At 43.2% G+C, this 24,841-nt stretch overlaps 1 protein-coding gene across 2 annotated transcripts in view; it reads right to left on the minus strand.

The window, feature by feature from the left end:
• LOC147459729 (RNA cytidine acetyltransferase 1-like) overlaps positions 1-24,841 on the minus strand; it is a 185,676-nt gene that overhangs the window by 125,552 nt on the left and 35,283 nt on the right. For both annotated transcript variants that reach the window (XM_086510950.1, XM_086510949.1), the window contains exons 7-9: positions 9,761-9,894; positions 9,397-9,490; positions 9,214-9,312 (exon numbers count right to left, since the gene is read on the minus strand). In XM_086510950.1, the coding sequence (XP_086367076.1) occupies positions 9,214-9,312; positions 9,397-9,490; positions 9,761-9,894 (327 nt within the window). The remainder of the gene's footprint in view (positions 1-9,213; positions 9,313-9,396; positions 9,491-9,760; positions 9,895-24,841) is intronic.

Here is a 24,841-nt window from a genome sequence, read left to right on the forward strand (position 1 = left end):
ATGATTCGTAGATACACCCAATCTCCTTCCTTGGTCGAGACCTCCTGACGATGCTTGTTAGCCTGTCAAGAATAAGATTCCTAAGCCTTGCTTAGCCGAAGCTTCACACTCTCAGAAATCTCATCCAATGACTAACTCTCAGCATTGGCATCAGGCATTTGACTGACCGATCTAGTCAAAAGTGACTGGAACGGACGGCCAAAAGCTGCCTCATACGGAGTTCAACCAATAGCAGAAGAAAATGAGTCATTTAGAATAGCATGAACCAATGGGAGATAGAGCTCCCATTGAAACTGCTGATCATGAACATAAGATTTTAACACATCAAAAGCCAACTGGTTATAAATTTCTGTTTGACCATCTGACTGTGGATGAATAGCCGATGAAAAATTCAACTTTGTGCCAACGTGAACTTAACATCCCTATCTGAAACAATTGACTTTGGCAAACCATAGAGGGCGAACCAATGCTTAATGAACAATCGTGCAACATCTTGTGCAGTAACGGTGACCTTACAAGGAATCAACATGCAAAATTTGTTCAAACGATCAACAATTGTTAAACATTGAGTGTTCCTTGAATGCAGACTTGGTGGTAAGTTAGTCACAAAATCCATAGAGATATCCCGAAAAGGTCCCTCGGGAATAGGCAGCGGAAGCAAGAGGCCTTGCTGCTTACCTCAAGGAGCTTTTACTTTTTGACATATAATGCACTGTGTGACATAACGAAACACATCTTTCCACATTTTAGGCCAATAAAAAAGTCGTTCAATCTTTTCTAATGTGGTGTTTCATTTCCCTGTGCCCACCCGTGAGAGAATCATGTGCATCATGCAATATGGTTGGCCTCAGAGAGGGCCACACACATAAACGCTGACGAAAAAATAACATTCCATCACGAATGAGATAGTTGCTGGGCCCTTGGGAAGCAAGAGCCTGCAACCAATATTTACCAAACTCCGAATCTGCATATTGATTCTTCATGCTGTCAAAAGTCTCACCTTGTATAGAAAATGTGGTTCTTGACTCAAGAGCCAAAATCTGTCCTTTGCGACTCAACGCATCTGCAACAGGGTTAGCTTTTCGAGGCACATACTCAAACAAACTGCCAAATTGCTCAAAAAATTATGACCACCGCGCTTGGCGATCACTCCAATGTGCACTAGGCATAGACTGGAGCCACTTGAGGGCTTGATGATCTGTGCACACTGTAAACTCTCTACCATACAAAATATGCTTCCAATGCTTAAGAGAGTGAATGACAGACAAAAGTTCTTTATCATAAACTGAATAATTCTTTTCCGCACTATTGAGCTTCCGGCTAAGGAAAGCTGCAAGACGACCATGCTGCTAAATTTAATCACTGCTATACCTGCTATAAAACGCTGTATTGCTGCGTTTTTCAATGCTGAAAATACTGAGGTCAAAAACGCTGAATTCTGCAGTTGGCTGGCGACCCAAAACACTGATGGTTGGGCTGCCCGTAGTAGGGAAAACCGCCAATGGTACTGGCTTTGCTGACGAAGGGCTGTTGGGGGAAAACGCCAAGGAGGGAGTACTTGATGACGATGGCTGTTGGAGGATAAACGCCAAGAGGGAGATAGTATGGCGCTAGGTCTTGGATGGGGATGGTTCACCAAGGATGGCTTGGGGAGAATCTTGTTGAGAGAGGGAGGGAGTACCTGTTGCTTGAAAAGCCTGCTATGCTCCTTGCTCATATGCCCAATTGTGCTAACTTGGGTTTGCTTATACATTAACTTACCCAATTCGCTCTTCTTAGTCCCAACAAAAGTCACTTAATAAATAAGTGAAAAATATCAAAAATAGGATAAAGTCACTTGAAAAATTCCCAAACTGACTCTGATGGAATCTGATGGAAATGCTTATGCTTATGCAGTGTGCAACCAGAGGATATGCATCTACACTGAGTGACTGCACATGCACGGTCTACGAATAGACTCACAAAAGTGCCAGATCACTTCTAATCTAAACCGACTGGACTTGACGGAAACCCTGTTATGGTGTAGCTTGTCCACGGACACATAGGGTTGGATGTGTCACGTGACAATCCCTAAGATATAAACTTATTAATTAGTGACTTATCATTTAATACTCAGTTATGCCAAAGTCACTTGCCCGACGCAAGCCTTCTAATTTACCCAAACTCATAAAATGAAGCAAGAAGAAAACCTCTACATAGACATTGAAAAAATTGAGCGCTGCCTTCTCTTCAATGTTTCTACTTTTGGGCACTACTTTTTCCCGTTTTCCTACCAGAAAGCACTCTCTCTCTCTTGATTGGTTATGCCATTTCCCTCTTGAATAACAAGTCTTGAGTTCAACTCTCCTCGTCGGCTAGATCTTTAAGGTCTCTTGGAATAGTTTCCTACGACATTAAAACTCTTTTCTTCTTCTTCTTCTTCTTCTCTCCCTCTCTCTATGTAATAAGCTTGGACACTCCAAGCAAGAAATCCATAGCAACACACGTGAGAAAACTGCAAACAACTAAACTGAACTTGAATAGAGAGAAAGAGAGAGAAGAGGAGAGTCGACATGAAGCCGCAAAGTTTCACTTCCAGATGCATCTGGCAATACCAGCATGTAAATTTACGTTAGGGGAATCTAACATGCCAATCCCAATGGCAAATGGATTCTTGGGTTGAGAGATGTGCAGCAGTTTCATCCAAAAGATATAAACGTATTAATCAGTGATTTATCATTTATTAATCGGTTATGCCAAAGTCACTTGCCCGACCCAAGCCTTCTAATTTACTTAAGGCCCAAACTCATGAAATGAAGCAAGAAGAAAACCTCTACATAGACATTGAAAAAATTGAGCGTTGCCTTCTCTTCAATGTTTCTACTTTTGAGCACTACTCTTTGCCGTTTTCCTGCCATCAAGCGCTCTCTCTCTCTCTCTCTCTCTCTCTCTCTCTCTCTCTCTCTCTCTCTCTCTCTCTCTCTTTCTTTTTTTTTGGAAAAAGTCAGGGCTGTATATTACTGAGTACAATATAATCCCCAACGGATGCAAAAATAGCCTATGACGTAGGGTGTACAAGCTGAATGTAAGGATGAGAGCCACTATAGTGACAACTCGACTAGAACAATCTCATGGTGGTCGGTGTGATGAGTGGAGGAGAAACCACCGAGGAGGGGCATAATGCCACGTAATCTGGCCACCTGTAAGTGTGAAGAAGAGTGGGGATCGAGCCCAACGCCGAAGGAAGGCAAATCGGCAAGCCTCTGCTGCTCGAGATGTACCTGAGGAAGAATCCCACTGCCAAATCAGGGTGTGAATGATGTCCAGCCAAATGGCAGTGAGGGTATCCTCAAGGAGCTGTGGAGCCGCACTTAGAATGTGAAGACAACGAGCTCTCCAAACATTCCATAGTGTAATACTAGTGATGACTGAAAAAACTTCATCACGTGTCTAAGAATCCCCCTGCCAAGCAATCTGTGGTAGCATAGCCAAAGTCCCTCGCCGATAACCAGTCGAGGTAAGCATAAAGGCTGGATCTGTGTCTGAGCCCTCGTAGAAAAGATGCGGGCCGGGCATCGGCATCAACCATGAGACAGATCCCCAAGTGAGAAATCCATGCTCAACACCCGCTCTCCTAAGTAAAAAGCAAACTGCAAGCCACACTACATGGGAAGTTGAGCATGACCAAAGACAGTGTGCAGGTGACTCAAGTAGTCGCATAGGACAACAAGTACATAACGGATCATGACCCATAGTAGCTAGCCAAGTCCCAACTGGAAGTCCTGCATGTGCAATCATCCACATGAAAAAAGAAATACGACGAGCCACATGTCAATCCCAGATGGCGGACCAAAACTGTTGTAGATAGGCATGGGAGAGACCTGAATGTAACCAGAAACGCATACGAGTGGGCTCCTCTGGTTGCTGTCTCATCAATGCTAACCTTCCAATCCTGACAGTGTACTCCAAGAATGATACAGGTGCACCGGTGGGGTCAGAGTGAGGCCAGTGCCACTCTCCTGGGTCCCAATAAAGCTGAGATAGGGCACGACCCTCCCACACCCAAAGCCTCCAAAGTGCAGCATCAGCGGACGCAAAACGGGGGTTAACACGACGCTTCCCGCGGGAGCCAACTACTCCTATGGCCTCCCATCGAGCGTCGGGGGAGACAAGGTGCGGAGAGGTGGCATCATATGTCAATCTAGCATGAATCCCTTGAGAGTAGTCAGTATCCACTGTGAACAGCATGGTGTCTAAACGAACCAATAAGAAAGTGCTCTGAGGAAAGAGGCCTTCCCAACCACAATGGGGAGGCATCTGAACTGTGCCTCGCATGACTGCATCTCTCTCTCTCTCTCTCTCTCTCTCTCTCTCTCTCTCTCTCTCTCTATATATATATATATATATATTGCTTATGCCATTTCCTTCTTGAATAACAAGTCTTGAGTTCAACTCTCCTCGTCAGCTAGATCTTTAAGGTCTCTTGGGATAGTTTCCTACGACGTTAAAACTCTCTTCTTCTTCTTCTTCTTCTTCTTCTTCTTCTCTCCCTCTCTCTATGTAATAAGCTTGGACACTCCAAGCAAGAAATCTATAGCAACACACGTGAGAAAACTGCAAACAGCTAAATTGAACTTGAATAGAGAGAAAGAGAGAGAAGAGGACAGTCGACATGAAGCGGCAAAGTTTCGGTTCCAGATGCATCTCACAATACCAGCATGTAAATTTACGTTAGGGGAATCTAACATGCCAGGCCCAATGGCAAATGGATTCTTGGGTTGGGAGATGTGCAGCAGTTTCATCCAAAATTATCCCTAAGATATAAACTTAATAATCAGTGATTTATCATTTACTGATCAGTTATGCCAAAGTCACTTGCCCGACCCAAGCCTTCTAATTTACTTAAGACCCAAACTCATAAAATGAAGCAAGAAGAAAACCTCTACATAGACATTGAAAAAATTGAGCAGTGCCTTCTCTTCAATGTTTCTACAATTGAGCACTACTTTTTGTCGTTTTCCTGCCAGCAAGCGCTCTCTCTCTCTCTCTCTCTCTCTCTCTCTCTCTCTCTCTCTCTCTCTCTCTCTCTCTCTCTCTCTCTCTCTCTCTCTCTCTCTCTCTCTCTGTATCTGTATATATATATATATATATATATATATACACATATATATTGGTTATGCCATTTCCCTCTTGAATAACGAGTCTTCAGTTCAACTCTCCTCGACGGCTAGATCTTTAAGGTCTCTTGGGATAGTTTCCTACGACGTTAAAACTCTCTTCTTCTTCTTCTCTCTCCCTCTCTCTATGTAATAAGCTTGGACACTCCAAGCAAGAAATCTATAGCAACACACGTGAGAAAACTGCAAACAACTAAATTGAACTTGAATAGAAAGAAAGAGAGAGAAGAGGAGAGTCGACATGAAGCGGCAAAGTTTTGCTTCCAGATGCATTGGCCCCAAAGACTAGCGCCCCTTTGGTATTGCTTTCTTATTGATGTTTCACAAGGTACAATGTCTAAGGGTTCTCTGTCTGCAAAGCTCCCAAGCTTATCTGCCCCCAGATCTCAGCCCACGTCTTATGAAATTTTTGTACGGCTCACCACATCACCAACTCCGCGTTTTTCAGGGGTCCATATGGCTGGCCACATCAGTAGCTCCACGTTTTCCAGGGGTCCGTACGACAAGCCACGTCAGCAAGAGATTCGCAAGGCCTTCTTTTTAAGGGTTGAGGCCCCTCGGCCATCATCTGATAAGTTGGGAGGGTTAGGTTATTAAACCTTAACCCTCTCGTCCCCTCAACCAATCTTTTAAGGGTTATGAGTAGGCCACGTCACAAACTAGTGACATACCTCCCTCTTGAAAGAAAAGTAATCACCCTCGCTTACGCCTGCAAAATAGCCGAAGGACAAAAACTAGCTCAATAGACACTAACTCTTAGACTCATGCACACATCCAACACTTGCACAAAGACGGCAGTCACTTAACATTCACATCATTATCCCCGTCAAATCTCACGTGAGAATCATGATCATTGTAACTTATTTAGTAATCATATCCAGACCGCACTTAGCTTTTCACGGATGTCTTAATCTATTGAATCTCGTTAATCTTGCACATGTTAGGTGGATGGATAAAATGATGTAGTCATTTCACCTTTTCAACACGTACTCGAACAATAGACACATGAGAAGAGTACATGTAACAAAGTTATTTTAAGAATTCCCATTTCAATGTACATCTTTTCATTAATCCACTCAGACATGTGACAAAGGAGTGGAGTGGCTCCCCTCTTGTGCAATCCGCACTGCACCAAATTCAACCTACTAATTCATTGGTAACTTTCGGAATAGTTAGTGCTAAACCAAAAGCCTCAAGGTAAAGCTCTAGTATCTAAGGAGAATCTGTTAAGTCGTCCTCCATCCACTTAGCATCAAGAGCCAAATAGTTCCTGAACTTGACCAACTATTGGCAAACCAGCTTACCTTTCCTGTCCTAGAACGAGAATCTCTTCCGTCTCTTCCACTCCTGGTTGTTCATATGGCTCCCTATCCTTTGAGACTTCACGTTTGAAAGGTCTCAATAGACTCACATGGAGTGTATTGTGAATCTTCAAAGTAGCTGGCAACTTCAGTTAGAAGGAGACACCATTGATTATTTCTTGTACCTAGAAGGGCCCATAGTATCGCATACTAAGCTTTGGGAAAGCCCCTCCTTACCCTTTCTCTCTCGTAGGCCTGCTTTAACGGAAACTGAAAATCACATCGATGCTTGTCTATCACCTTCTTATGCCATGCTTGAGACTTTTGCAAAGCCTTGTATACCTTGGCAAAAGCAATATCTAGCTCCTGTGTGTATTGATCTGCTTGTCCTTGGTGCTCATAATTGGTAGAATATTTTTGACACCCTCCAATCTCAAATGGCATCTTTCTTGAAGACATGCGAACAGTGTTGTTGTAAGCAAAGTCGACAAGAGGAAAATACTTCTCCCACTGAGTCTTGTGATCAAAGAGATAGGACTTCAACAAGTCCAAACCACTAAGTTGGCTATCTCCGACTGCCCATCTGTTTGTGGATAAACGGAGGACGAGAATTTAAGCGGAGTGTCTATATTCTCCCACACTGCTCTCCAAAACAAGCTCGTGAATCTTAAGTCTCTATCTGATAGTATATATAAAGGCATGCCATGTAATCCGAAAATCTATGAGACAAATAGTTTGGGCAAGTGATCAGCATTAACTTTCCTTTTTAGGTTATGAAGTGAGATTGCTTGTTGAATCTATCAATGACGGTCCAAATACCATCCTGCCCACTCTGAATCTTTGGAAGATTGAAGATGAAATCCATTGCTATACTCTCCCAACGTCGGTCAAGAGTTGGTAAAGACTGTACTAGTCTTGTCGTTTTATGCCTGTCAAAACATATTCTTGCTTTAAAAGGGAAAACTATTTGTTGCTTTTCTACTTTCGAGAATATGCTTAAAATCTCTCATAACGTGTTGAGCATTTGAAGAAGCTACAGAAGTTTAAGTTGATCCTCTCATTGAGCCTATGGAATGATGCACACCAATTTCAACTTTGACTAGTTTGAAATTTTGGCGCTTTTAGAAGAAAATTAGGGTTCTTACATAAAATTTCAGCATATATTGACGCTCTTGGTTTAGATCATTCCACAGTGGAGTCTTTTGATGATTTTCCTGGTTTCCTGCCCCAAAAATAGCACCCATCGGGTCAGTGAAAGCATTTATGTGGCCAACTGCTCCTCAAAAGCATCTACGTGCCTAGCTGTTTTGAAACGTCAGCACTTCTTGGCCACGTGAGCAATTTTGTATGCTACTCTCCCTGACCAACGCCTTGCCATGTGGCACGTTTGCCACATCAGCACTCTGCTGTCACCAGGCAACTGCCCAACCATTTCTCATCCTACGGATACAACTATCTCCTCTATACTGTCAACAAAGTGCCAATCCGCCACCTCATCAGTGCCATGACACTTGGTACTATCACATCTACATGACAACAGAAACCAGACTCCATTTGCCTCATCATACCAACTAAATTGCCATGTAATCAGTGTGGCATCCACTCTGTATGTCATCTATCTGCCATATCATGGTCTTACATAACCATCTAGTGACATATACCACCACCACCCGCCCCCCCCCCCCCCCCCCCCCAAAAAAAAAGCATAAAAGAAGAGTAATCATCCTTGATAACACTTGTGAAAACAAACATAGCACAGAGAATCAGTAGAACTCACTCACACCACACAAACAGCACAGACATGGTACACACCAATGTGCATGCATGAAATACAATATGGTTCGACATTTAACATTGAACCTTCCATCCTTCTCTAGCATTTCACATTGGACCGACATATATCTGATGCACTAGTACAACACCCTAGTCCGATGATTCACCATCTAGCTCTTGATATAGAGCTGGAATGTTGCAAACATTCATCTTATCGAAGTCCCTAGGCAAAGTATTGTCCACCAAGTACCTCATAATTGTGCAAAAGAGCACAACCACATGACCTCTATACCCACAAAGGTATTGATGTCTTGACAAAATAGTGGAGTGGCTCCCTCCATCCATCAAGCACTGTGGACTGAACTGCTAATTCCAACATGACTGAAAAGGTCTCAAGAAAAATTCACGAGCTGAGGGTTATCTGCCAAGTCACCCTCCGTTAAACTCGTTCACACCGCGAAGTGTATCTCGTTTCCATGGCTTAGTATGGCCGTTTTGCTCTAAAAAGATAAAAAGCAAGCCTCTTGACTCTTTCCCGTGTTCTGATATAATCTTTAAATCTAACAGTTGAGGATTTGAAGATGAAGAAGAAGCCAAAGTTGATTCTTTAGAGAGCACTACACATTGACGCAAACAGATTTCAGATTTGACCACCTTCAAAAATTAGGGCTTTCAGCTGCAAATTAGGATTTTTGCAAAAATCTACACAAATGGTCAATTAAAATTTCTGGATACTGTTATTGTTTGTTTCGGAAATCAGCTTTGACCAAGGAAGATGAACTTCCAAGGATTTGAAAGCATGTAATGGGGATCCACGCTACGGATAAGTGGAGAAGCATCTGTTTGGTATCTAAATGATACATGATTAAGAATATCTTTGAAGTTACTTTTTTCAATTTGTCTGAGCTTGTCTGAATATTAGACCTATGCAGCAGCTGCCAGTGATATATACTTATGCTATATATCGATTTTCCTCATCTGACCTGTATTGTCTGACGATGCTGCCGATAAATGTTTACACGCACAATGGCCTTGTTGAAATCAGGATTCGTACTTTCAACCGTATCATAATCCAAGTGTTCCTAAAAACAAAAATCTTCTGGTTATCAGAGCGTCTTTCAAAGGTGGAGACCACATTAATCACTATATAGACCTTATAGAGATACCTTGTATTCTAAAGACTCAAAGCCTTTCAGCACAAATTGAAATAGTGTCTTCAGATTTTCAGGACTTGGAGCTGTTACAAAGATGTTGGAATACCTGACAAAGCAAAGATGACAACATTGCATCTGAAATACCATAAGACTTGTGAGATGCATAAGCTCCACCCATGAAATCTTAAGCAAGGCCATTGGAATGACAGAATTGTGCACATCTACAATCTATCTTATCTGTGCACAATCGCACACGTGCACACACAGGCATAGATGCACGCACAAACAACACGGTTATACAATGAACCATGAATGTGGTAAACTACCCTTTTCAAACATAAACAGAACAATGTAAAACTTTAACAAGATGTCCAACCCTAGAGCAATAGCCCCCGCAATTGCAACTCCAAGTGCAGCTGACTTGCCGCGACCCCGAGCTGCTGTCAGAGCCACTGTACTTCGAAGAGTTTTTTCAGAAATTGCATCCAAAAACGTAATAACAGCCTTTGCCTGGATTAAACGCAACCAGACAAATTAAACTTTGTCGCAGCAAAACGAAAATAAATCAATGGCCATCACAACTCTAGCTTGATCTTGAAATCTATATTTGAGAACATTGTAGCTAGAAAATAATGAATTCCTTCAGATGTCAAAAAAGTTAAAAACCAGTGTTATTGTTTTAGTCAAGATCTTTAAAAAATTTGTTACCGCAACGGTCTTAAAGAAGCATCTGAAAAAGACGGATACTTCAGCAGCAGACATTACCTGTGCCGAAATCTTGTCACAGTTAGCAATGAAGTCGATTCTCCTTGACAGGTTGTAACTGAACGAGGAGCACAATGTAAACAGTTTTCCACTGTGGGTGACACTGAGTGTTGACAATACTGCCTTCTATGCATTATGTGCAGAACAGTACCACTAAAATAGTGCGGCTAGCACTTGCATCAGAATCTGAAGACTCTAGCCATCCCAGCCCAAAGGAAGCCCTTGAGATGCTTTTGCCATGCCGGGGCTTTTGAGATTCATGGCCCATCTCAACAAAATCCTTTGTTGCCCTATAAGAACTGTGTACTTCTATCAACACATTTGTAATGGAGAAATTCGTAAGCAAGATCATTTCCTGGTATGAGTGGGTCTCACAGGTAGCCACGGAATGGTCATTGCTTATTACAGAATTATCTCCTAATTTGAGTCAACCCCCTGGAACGATCCTTGTTTGCACGCCAGCAGCCACCCTTATTTATATAAATGTATTCAGTTTTTTTGCCATTCTTCCAAGATAGTTGTGGGGGTCATCCATCCTGCCGGATTTCCAATTTTGATAGTGCATAGCTGGTCGCACTAGTGACTACCTACAGTTAAGTGCACGCATATGGACAGTCCCCCACCCCCAATGGGCTGCATTGTCTGTGCATGTGCAGACGGCATATAGATAATTCGTGTTTGGTATTTTTTGCACCAGCCAAAGAAATTTTGTTGTGTGCTGTGTTTTCAGCCTTGGAGAGGTCTTGCATCCATAGCTAGCACTACCCAGCTCCCATCGAGAGGAGGTGCTGGTACTAGCATTTTATACTTTCACTTCATCAGAATTGTCATCAGAAACATGCCGATAAAGGAGACTGACTAATCATCCAATTTTGTAGCTCAAGTTTAATCCAGGGATGTTCTTCATTGGGGACTAGCCCAGGGTGTAATGGGCAGCGGAAGTGATTTAGGGTAATAACTAAGGATGAGTGCTCAATGCATCCTCAAGGTTCCTTTTACTTCATGAGAGAGTTCCTTTTACTTCATGAGATAGATGTGCAATAGACCAAAGAAATGAAATGATATATTAACATCTTCAAGAGGCCAAAATGACCTAAGAGACCAATCCGCTACAAACTCGTGAATCTGATACCATGTCTGGTACAAAAAAGAGATACATAAAAGAGAGAAGAGAGAATGATACTGTGAGTAAAGGTTCTATCGTACAGAGAGAAAGAAGACACACACCAGATGGGGTCCCACTCGTAGGGGGAACCCCTCTCTATCGCTAGAGCGGTATTTGCTTTAGATTGCACAAATGTTGATACAATGGATCTAGATGCTATGATGCTGATGGGATCTGGCCGTAGATGCTTGGATCTGTGAGGCTAAGGGCTGGAAACTGAAAACGTTGGCTCATCTGTGAGGCTAAATCTGAAAACGCTGGTACTGTGGTAGAGACGGTAGTGCTAAGGCTGATCTCCTACACAAAGGTGTCTGCTCTAAAAAGCATTGATGGCTAAGTGTGGATGCAAAAACGCTAAGGCTGTGTGGATGTTGAGGAAACACCAAGGAGTAGAAAAAACGCTAAGGGATGCTTGTGCTGCTGGTACTGGTACTACGTGTCCTGGATATGTGTTGAAGAGGTGACCCCCCCAAAGCCACCTATATAGGTAAAAGAAGCTAGGTCGAGCAGATGCTGCAAGAGCCATCACAACTTTTAATAATGTTGCTAGTATGCCAATTATTAGTAAGTTATAAACCTATTAATAAGAGGTGCTTCATATGCAGTTACTACCTAGGCTTGGTATTAATGATTCTATATGGGAACACTCCCCAGTGCCTACACCTAGCACACAGATTGTGCTCATGGGCAATCGAAGGGTATGCAACTACTATAGAGTGCCTGGACATGCACACCCAACGTACAGGCTCACAAAGGTGCCAAAACACTTCTTAGGTTGTCCTAAACCCTAGAAGTAGGAGTTACAGCTTGTCCACATGCACATAGGGTAATTGTGCATGTTACACATGGTGCTAATGCGTAACAATGGGGACCCCAACCTCATTCCAAAATGTAAAGGAGATCCAACTATCGTAATCATCATAAATTTGTATTCGTTGGAAGGATTGGGCCTCTAAGTGGGGTCGGATGTTGTGAGTTTCAAAGTTGAACAACATACTAGGGCTGTGATCTAACGAGGGTGTGAGTTTGGAGTTTTCTTCCTTCTTTTAACAGGGCTGACTTGTTTATAGAGAGTAAATATTACACACGAGCTGGTGTAAAAACGAGTTTACAAGCTCACAACAGAGCCTTTTCATCACACACACACACACACACGCACGCACGATTTGGCCACTTCCCCTCTCATGGCCCTTGAGTGCGCCGCCACCTTGCATGGGTAATCGACTAGCGATCACGACACTTGGCCCTCTTACCCCTTATCATGAATAAAAGGAGGCTCCCAACACTAGGCCATGACCCCTAGCCCATGTGTAGCGTGCACATGCCCCAAGCTATAGCATACTTCACATTCCTTCCCCCTTATAAAGAAGTTTCGTCCTCGAAAATTTCATTGGAAGGAAAAAATAGTCCCAAGTTGGGGAACCTTTTCTGGAGAGTGCTTAATCGCTCCCATAAGGAACTCTCTACAAAAGAATCTTTCCATTTGACCAAATACTCTTTATATACTACATGCCTAGTTCTCTTTTCTTGAGTGTCTAGTATTTTCTCAGGCTCATGGAGACCGAGTATCTATGAATTCTACAGTCTAAGCATCTGGAATAAATTATCGGAATCCCCATGTCTTTTCTTGCTAACCTAAAAAACTCAATGGATTCCACTTGTCTTTGTAATTGGAGCTTAAAAGCTCTCCCCCCTAAGTATTGTGTATGGTCCACAATACCTAGGGGGGAACTTTCGACATAGTCCACTTTTCATAGTTTCTGATTTTTCCTCAGAGGTAGGAGGTCTCCTATAAGAGTCAACATAAAGTCTAGCTCTATCTTGAGCCTTCCTAATACTACCTTGAGCAAGTTTAAGCATTTCAATTCATATCTTCTAGAAAGTCCTTTGCTGCCGACTACATAGAAAGCTCTTGTTAGAAATCCATACATTAGTATGAATGGACAATATCCTGTGGAAGATTGTTTGACACTATTATATGCAAACTCTAAATAGATAGTACTCTTCCCAATTAGTTTTCTTTTTACTTACATATGCTCTTAGCATATCTTCTAAGATTCGGTTAGCCCTTTCATTCTAGCCATTTGTTTGTAGATGAACAATAGTACTCGTGCTAAGCTTGGTCTCAAGTCTAGAAAAGACGACTCTTTTTGAAGTGGCTATTAAATTTTCTATCCCAATCAAAGACAATGTCTACAGACAGACCATAAACTTGTTATAGATGCTCAACAATAATCTAGCCAAATCATGAGCCTTACCATCTCTTGTGGTAAAACCCAGCCATCTTGATTAACCTATCAACGACTACCCACTCAGAGTCGTGCCCTCTTTGTGTCTCAAATAATTCGATGATAAAATCCATACATATAATTTCCCATTTCCCTGAAGAAATATCTGATGGATGGAGAATACCTCCAATCTTTTGACCTTTCAGCATTATTGATCTGACATTTGTCACACTTTGTAGCATGGTCAAGGACATCCTTAAGCATTCTTGACCAATAAAACTGTGTTTTAATAAGACCATAAGTCTTATTAACACCTAAGTGTCCCGCAATAGGGCTATCATGACAAGTGTATTTGTTACCTTGATTCTTGATCCCTTGGAGCACATAACTGTACCCTTGTAAAGTACATAGCCATCATCATTGGCAAATAATTTCCATTTGAACATCCATTGATGCTTCGATATCATCAGATACCTTTCATTTGGACCCCTTTTAACAATGGTTTTCCATATCTTGAGATATGTAGCATCATCCTCACAATTTCCCTTGATTAAAAATGAGTAAAACGTAACTCCTTGATCATAGGCATTCTAAAAAGGGAATCTGCCACTGTATTGTATTTCCCTTTTTGATACCTAAGCTCATAATCAAACTCTTGAAGGATTTCAACCCATCTAGCCTTGCAGCCTTGATTAGAGAGCCACTTAATGATAACACTATCATGACTTTAAGTAAAATGAGTAAAATGTAACTCCTTGATCATAGGCATTCTAAAAAGGGATTCTGCCACTGTATTGTATTTCCCTTTTTGATACCTAAGCTCATAATCAAACTCTTGAAGGATTTCAACCCATCTAGCCTTGCGGCCTTGATTAGAGAGCCACTTAATGATAACACTATCATGACTTTGGCAACATATAAATAGTGACTCCAATTCTTTAAAGTATGCACAATAGCATACAACTCCCTTTCATAGACTAAGTAGTTCTGTTGGGTGCCGTCCAACTTTTTGCTTTCAAAAGCAATGGGTCGACCCTCTTGAGAAAAAGAACCGCACCTGTAGGAAAGTTGCTATTGTCTGTCTCAACCATAATGGTTTATTGGGATCCACAATAAACAAAACTAGATCTATAGATTGAGACGAGCGCTCGGTGCTACTATTGTTCCCTCCGCTGCCTCCCTTCCCTTCGACACCCCCTACCTGCTCGCCCTCGCTGCCCTTCTTGCGTGCAGCCTAACCCCCCCACCCGCCCTCATCACCCTCGCTGACCTACGTGCAACCATACCCCCTCGCTCACCCTCATTGCCCCTCCCTACGTGCAGCCCAGCTTCCCCGCAATTGCCCCCCCCCCCCCACCCGCGCGGCGCACACTCCCCAGCAATCCACTCTCCCCCCTCTCGTTGCTCACCCAATTCAGCCCACCCTCCTTCCTCGGTTTGTGCCTTCCCACAGCACCTTACCACTTGTTGGCCTCATATCTACCCCCTTTCGTTGTGTTTCTCGCATCACCCCTCCCCGCTTGCTGGGGCCCTTCCCCAAAGGTGTGCTCACAAGGAGGAGATTTTAACAGCCCTCTTTCTTCTCGCAATCGGACCCGTCAGCTCGAGTCAGAACACTCGTGGTTATGGGGGGCAATGCAGCCCATTGGTGCGGGTGCACTAAGACCCAAGGGAGTGGTTTTGGTGGGATCCTTTTACTCCAACCGATCACTTGGGGATCCCCTTTTTTCAATACCCAACACGACTAGGACGCCACATAATCACAACGCGAAGATAGGCGTCCCGCTGAAATGGACCATTGGCACAACTAGGGTCTCGACCAAGTTCTTAGCAGATTTTTGGGGATGCATGTGGAATAGCAGACAATCGAGGAGAGTCACTATGTTTCAATGGCTAGTGGCTCCGACATAGAGCTACCATGTTGGGCATAGGTTGGAGCACAGTGGTCACTCTGCGACATGTGCGGCTTGCGACCATCCACTTGAGACACAGTGCCACTATCTATGGGATTGCCCCATGCCACAGCAAGTTTGGCTTCGGATTCTTCGGTCGATGCCTGCACTCTCGGTAGTTAGTCAATACACTTTGGGGGTTGCAGCCTTGTCCACCCTCACGGACCCCACACCTCGCTTCAGTTAGCACGACGATTGTGATATAGAGGGCTGGCCTACACTCCAACCCACCATAGAGATTGTACCTCAGGAGTGGAGCAGAGAGAGTGTTGTTGGGAGCTTATCTACAGCCTGACACTTTCGCTCATCTAGAGAGCCCAATGCTTCCGCATCTTCGAGGCTCAACCCGTCCCACCTACAAAGACTGTACGTGACATCCCCCTGGAGTTGATTCATGCTGTTACAGGCTTGAACACTCCAAGCGAGAAATCAATAGCAACACACGAACTAAAACTGCAAAATCAAGTCATTTGTAGCCTGACACTTTCGCTCATCTAGAGAGCCCAATGCTTCCGCATCTTGGAGGCTCGACCCGTCCCACCTGCAAAGACTGTACATGACATCTACCTGGAGTTGATTCATGTTGTTGCAAGCTTGACCACTCCAAGCGAGAAACCAATAGCAACACACGAACAAAAACTGCAAAATCATTGACTTGACGAGAGAGAGAGAGAGAGAGAGAGAGTCGACACGGCACGGCAGAGTTCCGAGCCAAGACTCACTGGCGCCAAAGACCAGTGCCCCTTGCATTATTTCTTTATTAATATTCTCACAAAGTACAACTCCCAAAGGTCCAATTCTCTCAAAGACTCTGCGTCCAGATGCTCTCAGAGAGTCACTTATAAACAGTACAAGGGATGCTCAAAAGCAAAGCCCCCAAAGCAGATTGTCCAAAAGCACTTCAACGCAAAAGCAGTTGCCCTCAAAAGCTCTCAAAAAGCTTCCCAAAACTGTCAGCAACGCAAAATGCACAAATCCGTACAATCTGCCACATCATCATCACCAGCGCAATTTGTCAAAATTCGTACAACCGGCCACGACAACATGTCAGCGCGTTTCACGAAAATCTCTCTCAAAGATCAAGCTTTTGACTTTTAGGGTTTTAGAACCCTCCTCCGGTGCTCCATACGTTAAAGCTTTAAGTTATGTGGTTACGATTTTAAAATCTTAACCCCTTTTAAATTCTTTGGATTTGACCACTCTAGGATTGCCTTCACCTTGTCTAGATCCTTTCAAATCCCATCACGAGAGATCATATGTCCAAGATACTTTACTTCTTGCATACAGAATTCGCATTTTGATTCTTTATCATAAAGAGAATTCTCTCTCGGCAATTTTAAAAAAAATTCTTAAATGTTCCAGGTGCTCTAACTTATTCTTACTATAAATAAGAATACCATCAAGAAAAACCACTCCAAATTTACCTGGGTATGATCTTATAACATCATTCATTAATTTCATAAGGGTGAGTGGAGCATCGGTAAGACCAAAGGGCATTACCAAAAATTCATAATGACCATACTAGTGCTAAATGCCGATTTGTAATGATGATATCCGAACCTAAGATCAATTTTAGTCTAGTAGAAGTATTTATCTCCTGACAATTGATCAAAAAGATCTTCCATGTGTGGCATTGGAAATATGTTCTTGATTGTGAGATTATGTACGTTCCATAGTCAGCATATAGTCGCATAAAGACATCCATTTTCTTTACTAGAAAAATTGGGGATGCCCATGGTGAGTTGCTTGGCTTCTTATCAATGTATTCTTTTAGCTATTTTTCTACCCCTAGATGTTGTGGTTCTCTGAGTCTACCAGGTAGTTTATAGACAGGTTTAGCATCACTTATTAAATCAATTTCATCTCCTTTTGGAGGCAAACCACAAGGTAAATTAACACGAAAAACATCTTTGAACTCATCTAGCAACTCATTTAACTTTTGCTTTTAGTCACAATCAGCAAACACAGATGAAAAGAAAGAAACTTTCTTCATTTCAGAAACACTAGAAGATTGTACCAGAAACATTGGAAGACTATACATAAAGCCAACACCAAACCATGTACAAGGCACAACACTCTCTTTTTACAAGATTTTGAAGTTCCAAAGAACAAATCAAAGGAGAGCTACCTTGAATTTCTACTTCCAGATTGGATACCAAGGTATCCCATATATTCTTATTTTCTCCCCGCATGAGAGAGACTACATACTTACGGATGCTAAATTAATGGGGGATTTTTAATTTATGAAGTTATGAGAGGCACAGTCGTCAATCATAACTCTCAGTCTAACCAAGTCATGTGGTCCAAAAGAACAACTCCACTTAATAGCTGCCAGACTGCAACTCTGAGTATTGTGCAGGGTTGACACGTACGGTCACGCACGATGGTTACATGTACAAAGACGTGCGGTACTAATTGGAATAAAAAAATTAGACGTCCGTTAACGTAACGTACGATGCAAAAAAAAAAAAAAATCATACATCTTTACAGCCTATAGTCTATTATAAGTCATGACATTAGTACTTAGTACTAAGTACTCACAACTTAAAACTTACGTCTTACAAGTTAGAACATGAAAGATTTGTCCATGGACATTGGAAACGGCAATGTTCGAAAAAGGAAGATCATGATTGCATTTAATTTCATTAAATAAGTAGAGGGTCGAGGCTTGAGAGATACAAGTGACAAAAAGTAGTGACACAACTCATAGTCTCATGGCCCATGGGTGCAAACTTTAAAGCATAAAGAGAGAGTCCTAACTGCTCATATCACTCCATCACCGGAGATGTGGTCCGAGCTTGAGCTAGAGCTAGAGCTTAAGCTTACGGTAGTTGCATCATGTCACAAAAATACGCAAACGTCAACTAACTTTTGAATTGCAATTCATACACTCAAGAGAATTTGGTGAGGGAGAGAGAGTAGCTTGACACATCATTGGGGACCAGAAGATGGCCTAGTCTCCCCCCCATAAAGAGATTATTTATTACTACGGGAGAATCTTTACAAGCACAGGAACAAGGCATCGCCCGTCCTTTATTCTTCTATGTTTTGATCTGACTACTGACTCAGAGACTGTTTCCACTCTCTTTCTGCTAAGAGGATTTCCCCTCTTTTGCAAGTCTTGTGGGAAGCTCTCACAAGGAGAGTCTATCTTCCACACAACTTGTTGGAACCTCTATCAACGGAGAGTCTATCTTCCGCTATGTGTTTCCCTTCATGCGCAATCAATCATGCATCGAACTCGAGAGAGAAACAAGCAAAATGCACGCACATATGCTTGCTGTAATTTTCTGCACATAACCAGAAATTCTTACCTATGCACGCTCCTACGCCGAAACGGAGACCTTCGGGATGGAATCGCACCAAACTTGGCGTAGACATAGGATAGGTAGGGAGGAGTGAAATTCTATGAGTGCTCCGCTGAAAACAGCCCTAATCACGTTGATTAGGGACTGAAAACAGAGAATTTACAGCCACCGCACTCTACGGAGAGAGTGCCTGCTGCAACTTCTCGCGACGAATCTTCTTCAAAAGGTGGCTATGACTCTGAGAGCCCTTGCTCTAGACAATGGGAGCACAAGGCAACCACATATGTCGCAAGGGGCTGGTCTCAAGCTTCAATGGAGGACTCCAACGTGTAGAGCACGCTCACATTCTTGGGGGGGGGGGGGGGATGGTGGTGGTGGGGGGGGGGGGGGGGGGGGGGGGGGGGGGGGGGGGGGGGGGGGGGGGGGGTGGTGGCATTGCCAACCTGTGAAGAGAGCTCCGAGGCTACACGTTTATAGACTCCAGCAGGAAGGGGGGGCACTTGGAGATGAGGGAGGGTGAGAGAGCAAGAGAGAGCAAGAGAGAGTGAGATTGCACGGGAAAGTGGGCCACTTGGCACACTTTTTCAATAACTCTATAATCCTTAACGTTCACATTTGAAAAAGTTAAAAGTTTCTAAGCTATTAATGAAATGTGCAATTTAAGTCACAACTACACACATAAATGCTATTTATGAAAATGTTAGCTGCTTCCCAACACAATGTCGTATCGGCACTGTTCCGACATTACCTATTCACACTTGTCGACCATTTGGCCTGCCACAAATAATTTAAATGACTTATCCTATAGCCTTTAAAAATAATTATGGACCTTAGGGTCACTGTTCTAAGAACCCCATCTCATTCCTGTGCTCGCATTGACGCGCGTAATTTTCTGAGCCTAAAATCTGAGACTACTGTCTACCCCTTATTGAAGGCCAGATTTCCCAATCACTATGGCTTCATGGTATTTTTATGCTAGGGTGTCCCTGAGGTGTTCTAGCCCGCATTCAGGCACACTTAAGGCTCTTCGACTTCTGGAGGATTTTCTTGTTTTGGAGCCACGAGAGGAGGACCGACATATGGTCGGAGGAGACTTACATGAAAAGCATTATGGATGCGCCAATGAGAAGGCAAATCCAAACTGAAAATTGACTTTATCTGTAATCTTAAAAGGGCTGTAAAATCTATGGGAAAGTTTAACAACCTTCCCTTTACCGACCTGCTTTTTCAATCTAGCTTTCTCAAATTTAAGTAAGACATATTGTCCTTTCTCAAGATTGAGATTCCTTCTATGCTTGTTTGCTTTTCTCTTCTGCTTCTCTTGAGTACGAAGAATCGCTTGTTTTACTTGTTGATAGGCACTATCAATATCACGCACAAATTCGTCTGCAGCAAAGATGTTCTCTTTGGTAATCAAATAGGGAGTAAGAGTGGATTCCCATATATGATTTCGAATGGAGCTTTACCAATTGAGGAATGTATGGTATTATTATACGCAAACTCAACTAACGGTAAGTACTATCCCCATTCGGATTGTCTTTCTGAAACATAGCTCTTGAGAAGGTCTTAAAACAAATGGCATTAGCCATTTCGCTTTGACCATTTGTTTGAGGGTGATAAGCTGATGAAAAATCAAGCTTAGTTCCCAAATTTTCGAAAAGTGCTTGCCAAAATAAACTAGTCATGCGAGGATCTCTATCGTTGACAATAGTTTTTGGCATTCCATGATGTTTAAAAATCTGAGCTAAAAATATTCTAGCCATGTGATCAGCTTTGATCGTCTTCTTAATTGGAAGGAAATGTGCTTGCTTATTGAATTTCTCTACTATAGTCCAAATTGCATCATTTCCATTCTTTGATTTAGGAAGATCCGTAATTAAATCTGTAACAAACTTAGACACCCCAAGTCTAGATTCTATCGCCACACAACAGAGATTCACTTTAAAACAGTTCACAAAAGACGACACGGCCCAGTGTAGTTCCGTGCCCACAGGTATTGGCCCCAAAGACTGGCGCCCCTTTCAGTATTTAATTTTTATATTTATCTTTGAGCAAAGTACAATGAGAGTCAGCAGGCGCTCACTCTCAACTCCGCGCCCAGATGCTCTGAGTAATGAGGCCTAGCCCACTTATTTATTGGTACAAGGGAAGCCGAAAAAGCAGAGCCCCAAAAATCTCTAAATCAAAAGCAATTATCACCAAAAGCTTGGCTTCAAAGTCTGCCAAAAATTAGCTAGCGTAAAGCAGAAAATGCAGTTTACGGAATTCCGTACATTCTGCCACATCAACAGTCAACGGAAATTGCAGTGTCCGTACAGTTGTCAAGTGTCAGCCTATCAACGCGATTTCCGGCGTGTTTTCCGAGATTGTCACGTCAACCTGTCGACGCACTTCAAGGGTCCTACAGGCTGCCACGTCATCAGTTTGTGACATAACCCCCTCTTGAAAGAATTTTATTCGCCCTCGATTACGCCTACAAAACAGACAGAGGCCATAAACTATCTCAGTAGACATTGACTGTTAGTATTGACGCATTAGACACAACACATCTAGCACATGTACCTATCAATAGTCACATCATCGGACATCACAGGACATCACTTGAAATCACAGGACATCACATGACAAATCACATACAAGTTCATTCCAAATCTCATACCATGATTAATCGACAACGTATTTTAGATCCAACCGGGACCTCACAGATGCCCGATTAACTAATCCTTATTGCAATCATGTCTATAGAGATTTATGAGACTGAAATGCTGCAATCATTTCCTCTTTCAGTTCCTACACTCAAACAAGTCAACTACAAATCAATCAATATCACTTTCGGGAATTCCAATTCATAAAGTCATACAGCAGAATACTGTCAGCCCATCAATATCCTTGAAACCCAAAGGGACATCAATGACTCTATATGAAAATCGGGGTAATCCGTTAACAAAGGAGAGGAGCGACTCCCCTCTTGTGCAAGCCCGCTGCACTAGATTCACCCATGCTGAAATCAGGGTTCTATTGGAGTAGACTATGCTAAACCGAATGCTTCAAGGTAAAGTTCCAAAATCTGACGAGTATCTGCTAGGTCCTCCTCCTCCATCCACTTCGCATCCAATGCAGGATAGTTCTTGAATTTAACCAAGAATCGCCAATCACTTTACCTTTAATCTTTCTATCTTTGTGTGCCAATATCTGTTCTGGAACGTGTATCTCCTCGCTTTCCTCCACTTCGGGTTACTCATCTGGCTCCCCATCATCGAGCACATCGCCTTTAAAAGGCTTCAATAGAGTCACATGAAAAGCATTGTGAATCTTCCAAGTATCCGGCAGCCTCAGTCTAAAGGAGACATCATTTATCTTTTCTTTTATCTGAAAGGGCCATAATACCTCATGCCAAGCTTTGGAAAAAGCTGCTTCTTTCCTTTCGTTTTCTTAGACATGCCTTCTCAAAACGTAAGAGCACCCAATCGTCCTCCTCTAATTTCAAATCATGACAATGTCGATTTGCTACCTTCTTATGTCTTTCTTGAGATTTCTCTAGAACCTTCCAGACCTTGGCAAAAGCAATCTTCAAGTCCCTCGTGTACTGGTCAGCTTCAAAAATCTTATCCTCGGTTTGGGGACTGTTCTAATCTTACCAGTTGATTCCCTTTTTCCTTTCTTTTCTTGTGCCCTGGGACTTGCGGGTAGCGTCTTTCGCTTCCCTGTCCATTGGCACGTAAGAGTCAATCATCAAAACCCTAAGACGCACTATCACAGATTCCTCTTTCTTTAGAATCCTTTGATGAACTTGCATCCGGTTTCCTTAGTTCGTAAGAGCCCTCGGACTCGCCAAAATCCTATGATGAGATATGAACTGGTTCCCTTGATTCATTCTCTTCACTAGAAGACTCTTGCCTTTTTTATACTATTTTGCCCGTCACATAAGTCAATGAGCCGGCATGCATTCCAAATCGTTGCTTAGTTATGTCCCATGGAGTCGGACTTTTGGTTTAAAGCATAGTCTTGAATCTTTTTAGCAAATCATAGTAAATACGCTCAATCTGGTCTTTCAAAAGAATCTTCCACGAGTATCCCAAAATCTCTCGCAGAAGTCATCCAATGTATCTTTTTCAGTCATTTTCAAGTGATGCCAAGGCATGATGACATCTCTTGCATATTCATCGTTCTTTTCAAGTAAGATGCCGCCTTTCGCTCCCTGGAATGTTCTGAGAAACTCGCTCTATAGAAGGCGACGTCAAACTGTTGTTCAACTCAAGGGCTCGATAAGTGGCCTGGCTTGACTCCCTTCCTTGAACTCCTTGGTTTTCTTGTTGATCTAGTCATTGTCAAAAGAGGACGACCTCTCCTCCTTTAAACGGCTAGATGGCCTTCCATGCCTTCTAGACTTTGTTTCAAAAATCATCTTCAAAAGAATCTTGTCTTAGGTGCTTAGCAATTAAAGAAGCTTCTTAGCACCCTCGAACACATCAAATGGCATCTTTCCCGTATGTCGTTGTAGACAAACTTCATCAAGGGCAAATACTTTTCCCATTTAGTCTTCTGATCCAAAGAAGAAGACTTCAACAAATTCAAAACCATTGAAGTGGCTATTTCCAAATTGCCAATCTGTCTGCGGGTGGAACGAGGACGAGAACTGCAACCACGTGCCAATGTTCTCCCAGATTGCCGTCCAAAACAACTAGTAGTTCGGGGATCTTTGTCCGCAACAATGGACTCAAACATGCCATATATTCGAACGGTTTTGCCAAAGGATCGGGCTTAACTATCTTCTTCACTGGAATGAAGTGAGCTTGCTTGCTAAAGCTGTCGATGACAGTCCAAATGCCATCATGCCCACTTTGTGTCTTCGGGAGATCAAAGATGAAATCCATTGCAATATTTTCGGAGGGGCAGGTGGAAATGGGTAAAGTCTGTAGTAATCCCTGTGGCTTATGCCTGTCAAATTTGACCTTCTGGCATACTAAACAATTGTGAACAAAGTCGTTCACACCCTTCTTGAGTCTCGGCCAAAAGAAGTAACACTCTACACCTTTCAAGGTGGTGTCGATGCCGAGGTGACCCGTAAAAGGTGGACAAGGGCATTCAATCAAAACCGTTTCCCTCAATGGTTGTGTAATGCACAACATTGTTGACTTTTGCACATTTTTGAGAAAGTATTGTTTGAAATTGGAAAAGACGCTCGCTGCTGCTGCCCACACTCGCGCTCGCCATCGACTTCAGCCCCCCCTCGCGCTGCCCTGTCCCGCCTCAGCCCTGCGCTGCCCGCCCTTCGCGCGAGCAGCCCTGAGCTGTCCGCCCGCCCCCTAACTCCACCCTCCTCAAGCTGCCTACAACCTCTGTCTGCAGCCCCCCACACCCACCTTGTGTCGCTATTGCAGTTGGTTCACAGAGACGTCGACTCGCTTCCTTCGCCTCGACGCCGTCAACCCCCCCTCGTTCGCCTTCGCAGCAGCAGACAAAGAAATTGGCAGAATGGCGGCTTTTGCTCCACCTCAGAGGGACTCCACTGAAGCCCCCTCGCCCAACACCGCGAAGCCGACCCTTCGACTTGCTCTTTCGCTAGAAGAGCAAGTGAGCTTGATGGTCGAAGTGGAGCGCTTGCAAGCCACTTCGATTATCTGTAAGATAATTGCACTCGACCCAGCCAAGGCGAGGTTCGGGATTTACTACAAGCCCGTCTTCTCTCCGATGTGGACAAGATCACTGATGTCCAGCTCCTCGGGAGAGGGTACTACCAAGTCGAGTTCGAGTCTGCAGAGATGACGATTAAGGTGATTTCGATGAGCCTACTCAGCATCAGAGCAGCTCGAGCTTACTTCCGACGTTGGCATCACGGTTTTGACCCTACTATAGATGTTCTCGAGGAGGAGGCAGACTTGCCGATTTCGGTATGTTTCCCAGGCCTGAGGCGAGAGTACCTTCCCCTCCTACACAGGACTGGTTCCATGTTCGGGACAATTCTGGAGTCTTCACGCATGGCAGCTTCAGTTGTGGCCAAGGCCGCCAGTTTACCTACTGTGCGGGTTCTCGTTTGTG

This window comes from Adiantum capillus-veneris, chromosome 4, assembly GCF_014529385.1.
Source record: "Adiantum capillus-veneris isolate H3 chromosome 4, ASM1452938v2, whole genome shotgun sequence".
Classification (NCBI taxonomy): domain Eukaryota; kingdom Viridiplantae; phylum Streptophyta; class Polypodiopsida; order Polypodiales; family Pteridaceae; genus Adiantum; species Adiantum capillus-veneris.